The sequence below is a fragment of the Ctenopharyngodon idella genome, chromosome 7, assembly GCF_019924925.1.
Source record: "Ctenopharyngodon idella isolate HZGC_01 chromosome 7, HZGC01, whole genome shotgun sequence".
Classification (NCBI taxonomy): domain Eukaryota; kingdom Metazoa; phylum Chordata; class Actinopteri; order Cypriniformes; family Xenocyprididae; genus Ctenopharyngodon; species Ctenopharyngodon idella.
Window position 1 is genome coordinate 5,847,743 of NC_067226.1, and position 5,586 is coordinate 5,853,328.

A 5,586-nucleotide genomic window follows, 5' to 3' on the forward strand; every position below is an offset into this window, starting at 1 on the left:
ATGGGAAGCTGCCTGCGTGTGGTCCTGAGTGATTGTCAAGCTTTACATAGTAAAAGAATGACTTAAGCGAAGTAGTTAAGGAGGCTATCAGACCTCCTGATAAAGAAAGACATCCGGTTAATATGATTATATCTACCAAACATTACACTGTAATTATGAGCTAATTAAAACTGAAATCTTAGGTTTAATTGCTGGCTTAAAGTTGAAGTAAAACCGGTGCCAAACTGACGAAAACGCACGTTTTAGTGCACTGAATTTGATGAAAAAAATTGAGTTGAAAAGGAATAAAAATAACAATTTTAAAAAACAAACTTAATTATGGAAACATTTTTTGTCAGCGTAGGATATGCAATTTTTAATTTTTATACATTTTATTCATTTTTATAGGCCTAAATAAATAAATGAGTCATAGGAGCCTAATTATGGTGCCTTAAAAAAAAGAAAAAAAATGGGAAAAGATCCGCTTCAGATGAAATTTCGGAAAATAATGTCGATAGGATTTTAATTATGCTAATAGTGGTGGTGCCAAAAAGTCATCTCAAAGTCACAACCAGCCTGAGCTTAAACGAAAAGTTAAGGTTTTAAACTACGCCAGCTTTTCCCCCATAAATGACTGCCAGTATCCCTACATTTGCTGTGTTTGTTTACAAAGTTCACGTGCAAAATAGCCAGGTGCAATCATTTCACATCCAGTCGCCTCTTGCCGAGCTCCGTCCTCAGGCGGAGATGAATTTTATTGGTTCAGCGGGTCGCGTGAAAGAGGTGTAAATGAAAACTGTTTAGAAGACAGTGCGCGCGCCCCTCCTTTGAGGAAGATTGTCATGTGACAACAGAGAACACTTGAAGAGACAGAAAAAGGGGGACAGACGCTCAGCGACTTTAGCACACACACACAGAACTCCGAGTGAGGCCATGAGAGAAGACTTTGAGATTTTGATTTTATGCTGAAGTTTAGCTAGCAATATACAAATGGACAGCATTCCACAAACTCCTAAAACAAACGAATGAAACGCACTGCATAATTTGCTCAAAAGTTTTTACAAGAATGGATATTAAGTGAGTGTCAACTGAAGCACCTGTATAAGATGCCTGACTTTTCACTGCGGATCAGTGTTAGATTTTCAACAAACTCGGAGTGTTTTGAAGCTATTCATCATTGACTCTGTGAACTTAAGGTAGGCTAATTCAGTTGGGGAAATGCCTCGTCCTGGAAGAAACACGTACAGCGACCAGAAGCCGCCGTATTCGTATATTTCGCTAACCGCTATGGCCATTCAGAGTTGCCCAGAGAAGATGCTCCCGCTCAGCGAAATCTACAAGTTCATCATGGACAGGTTTCCTTATTATCGGGAAAACACGCAGCGCTGGCAGAACTCCCTTCGCCACAACCTTTCCTTCAACGACTGCTTCATTAAGATCCCGCGGAGACCGGACCAGCCGGGGAAAGGCAGCTTCTGGGCTCTCCATCCCAACTGCGGTGACATGTTTGAAAACGGGAGCTTCTTGAGGCGCCGCAAGAGATTCAAAGTGATGATCACCTCCGAGCACCTGCAAAAACCCTCAGACGCGGCGCATTACCTCCAGCAACAAGCAAAACTCAGAATGACCGCTTTAGGGACACATCTACCTCAGATGACCAGCTACAACTTAAGTGTGTCACAACCCTCTACTTTCAAACATCCTTTTGCCATTGAAAATATAATTGCCAGAGATTACAAAATGCCAGGAAGTCTTGCTTTCTCTACCATGCAGTCCATGTCTACGGGTTATCAAATACACAATCAGTTGACCACAGCTTGGCCCCACATGTATAGCAGTAATGTGATAGACGCTGAGTATACTGCCTATGGAGTACCACTCAAATCCCTGAGTCATGGCGCGCAAAGTTTACCGGCGATCCCTGTGCCAATCAAACCCGCCCCAGCTCCGGTTCCGTCCATCTCGACGCTGCAGGCGCGCCTTCCAGCGTTCCTCTCCGGCTCTCCACAGTCCCTGAGCCCGACATCTCCCAGCCAGAGCAGCCCTGCCACACCGAGCCCGACCTCACTGCTCCATTCGGTCGCCGTGCACTGTCAAGAGGTCACTTAAAACTTTAAGTGGAACTTGAAACTTTTCTTACACATCCACCCGACAAAAAGGCAAGACAAGAAAACACACAAAACATATATCTCTGAAATTATAGAAGTTGACTTGTTTAAATTTTCTCGAAAAACAGGAATTAAATATTAAGTTTGATTATAGCTCAATTTTCCTATGTCATTAGGCTACCTCATATTATTAAAGTTCAAGAATCTTATTGAAAAATGCACAATGGACTATGAAAATGTTAGAAGAAAGCGTAAAGAGTTTAGGACATATGATTAAAGTTTATGAATTACAATATACGACCATTCTCTATGTAGATAATTTTACTTGTAACTTAATTTTGGGCTGTTTACCCATTAGGACTCATCGACATCAAGTAAAGGAACTGAAAAGGGATTGAGGATTGCATGTATAAGCACAGATGCTGCAGCTTTTTCGTGTGGCAGTGTAGAAAAAAAAAGGGAAATACTCCTACAATGCACTTTTGGTGTGACGTTACAAATATCGCAAGAGATATTGTTCCGTGAACAATGCTCAGTCTAATTTATCAGCTTCGTTGAAAATATAGTGAAAGCTGTTGTATATAAGTTTTCTGTATAATGTTGACATGCTCTCATGTACTAGCATGCTGCTTTTCACGTATTTACCTGAAATAAATTATAAACTTTGTCATCAAACCTCATTAAAATATCCTGAGACTGTCGTTTTAATTTGTGTGAAGGAGTTGCCCGATATTGTATTATTAATATTACAGATTTGAAGAGATTTGAGCACTTCTTCGAACACTTTCATGAAATTAAATGGAACAGACAAAATTCTGAGCTCTTGGGAACACTTGTTGTGCCCAGTTACGGTTGTCGGTTAAAGATGAACGGGACGACTTTACACAACTTTAGTCAGATCGGCGGAGCATTTATGAAATTAAAAAAAGTAGGCCAATGTAAATTAATTAACGGGTCTGAATAGCTGCTTTTGCATATTTTGCTTATTTCCTTATTCGGTGACTTCGTCGCAAGGCCCTTGTGAATTCTATTTAGAAATGAAAATATGGACACTTTATGGTTTGCTAAACTGTAGTTGAACATGTCAATAGTTGATGTAATCAGATATCTGTGGTGAAAATTGAAGTTAATTCTTAGAAAATGTTTAATCGTTATTTCTTTGCAGCTTCCACTTGGTAAGAGATAAGTAGATTCTTTATGTTTCTAAGTGTGGCTAAGTCTGAGCCCACATAAATTAAATTTAACTACAACATGTCAAAAGACTTGCATGCTTTTTAAACTTTTACTAAACTTAAATACATTTTTATTAATTAAAATAAAAAATACATTTTTATTAATTAAAATAAAAAAGCAGCTATTTAATATACATTAATATTTTAAATTACTGAAATTACTGAGTAATATAATTCTGCTGTCTTTCTGCTACAGTTTAATAAACCATTAACTTGAGCTGTCATACTGTATGTAAAAAAAATAACAGCAAAACACAAAATCACATTTGTGTATACGGAATGTAAACAGCAAATTTATAACGTATGCAATAAACTCTATGATCTGATGACAGATACACATTTTTCTTTTAAGCATTAAACATTTCTCATTTAAACAAACTAAAATAAAAAGTATTCTTGAAAGCTTGAATTCAGTACTGAATGATTTGATTAATGAGAACAATTTAGTAGAATGATCTGAAGTCTCTACTATCAGAAACATCAGACAGCAGGTACAGGTTTGTAGTATCATGTACTGACACAGATGAAGGTTAGTCTAGGTTGTTTGTTCGATATAGCATTTGCATGCATTTAATTAAAATAATGCATTATGGAGAAACATAGGTAATTAGCATGTGTAATTTATCCATTTCTTAATGCATGTGGCCAGTGGCCTGAATAATGAGCCAGCCTTAACCCGGGACACATGAGATGGAATGGACAGGAACCTGTTATTTATAGTCACACAGTAGAAAAACTAATGTCATCAAGCTTGAAATCAACTCACAGAACTTATTTGGTGAGATATTTTGCCCGCAGTAAGCTAAATAGCCTTATTTATTTCTTGCTGTGACATTATTAATTTGGGGCGTGCATATTTATGAGCAAAATACCTGAACATGCTCAGGCAGGGGATGGCAAGGATATTTATATGGTCGTAAATCAACAAGCTGTGGAGCCTGGAGACTGAAAATCAAACACACACACACACACACACACACACACACACACGTTTTTATATCTTTACATTGACTTTCCATAGATGTAATGGTTTTTATACTGTACAAACTGTATATTCTATACCCTTACACTAATCCTACCCCTAAACCTACCCATCACAGAAAACATTTTTACATTTTCAAAAACCATCACTTGGTATGATTTATAAGCTGTTTTTCTCATGGGTCCCGACCAAATGGCCAAAAATTTCACATTTTACTATCATTGTGGGGACATTTGGTCCTCTCAATGTAGGTTAAACAAGAACACACACTCAGTCAGAAACTTTGTATGTTCGAGTCTTTAAAGATGTCTTTAACCAAAATGACAGTTACAACTCTTCAATGACTGATTTTAATCTTTATTTTCTTTATAAAACATCTAAACAAAGTTTTTTTTACTTTCTGAAACTAATGTGAAATGATTACAAAGTGAATAATTAATAGTAATATCAATAAATCTACCTTGTTTATCCAATATAAATAGATTCAAAGAATCTGTTAAAAATAGGATTTTTGAAAATATGAAAATTAATAAGTATAAAAAAGAACAGCATTTCAGTAAGGAAAAAAAAAGTTTTTGAAATTAAAGTTTTGATTTCATGTGTACCCCTAAACAATGAGAAAAGACAACACTGCAGACAACATGAGGCATCATTGTTTGTACAGGAAAGGTGCCTGATTTCTCTCCTGACAAGAATTCTCTTACAGGATTCACAGTGGAAGGATATTTGAGCTAACCCGTAATAATCAGCATGGCTGTAGCTGAGAGCAGCAGCAGGTGCAAGGGAGACCCTCTGCTCGACCCAGCCAAACGCCTGTGTGTGCATGAAATCACTGTGTCAACATTTAATTCATGCTTCTAAGCAGAGACTGTGAGACAAATTACACCTCTGGGTGGGACTGCCAATATTAGCTCAAGCAACAAATGTCATCCACTGACCATTGGACTTCTGACTTAAAGTAAAATATTTAAAGTAAATATTGTCTTAAAATATAATCTAGATGTCTTATAAAGTTTCTAAAATACACTAGAATTTGTAAACATAATTAATTAAATCACATTGACTGCCTTCCCTATTTCCACTTGAGCAAGATGACTGAACACAAAACGATTTAAAAGAAAGTGCTGTGAGTAAACATTCTCAAGTTTTTGGAGTAGAGCAAGAGCGACAAGGACTGTTTGGTCAGCCATAAAACATCACCCAGCAAACACTGGCCAGGACTATTGTGTCCCGTCAATGCACTTCAGGCCTTTCAACATGTTGCCAGGCAACTGAGTCCGTTGAC

General features: G+C 37.4%; 1 protein-coding gene across 1 annotated transcript; it reads left to right on the forward strand.

The window, feature by feature from the left end:
- Positions 1-904: 904 nt before the first annotated feature.
- foxb1b (forkhead box B1b) lies at positions 905-2,775 on the forward strand. Its single transcript, XM_051900212.1, has one exon. It carries the CDS (start codon positions 1,198-1,200, stop codon positions 2,086-2,088), a length of 891 nt encoding a protein of 296 aa, XP_051756172.1. The 5' UTR covers positions 905-1,197; the 3' UTR covers positions 2,089-2,775.
- The last annotated feature ends 2,811 nt before the right edge of the window (positions 2,776-5,586 follow it).

What these genes read in the sequence shown, in the direction of transcription:
- foxb1b (XM_051900212.1), top strand. Translation starts at nt 1,198, where the DNA reads ATGCCTCGTCCTGGAAGAAACACGTACAGCGACCAGAAGCCGCCGTAT.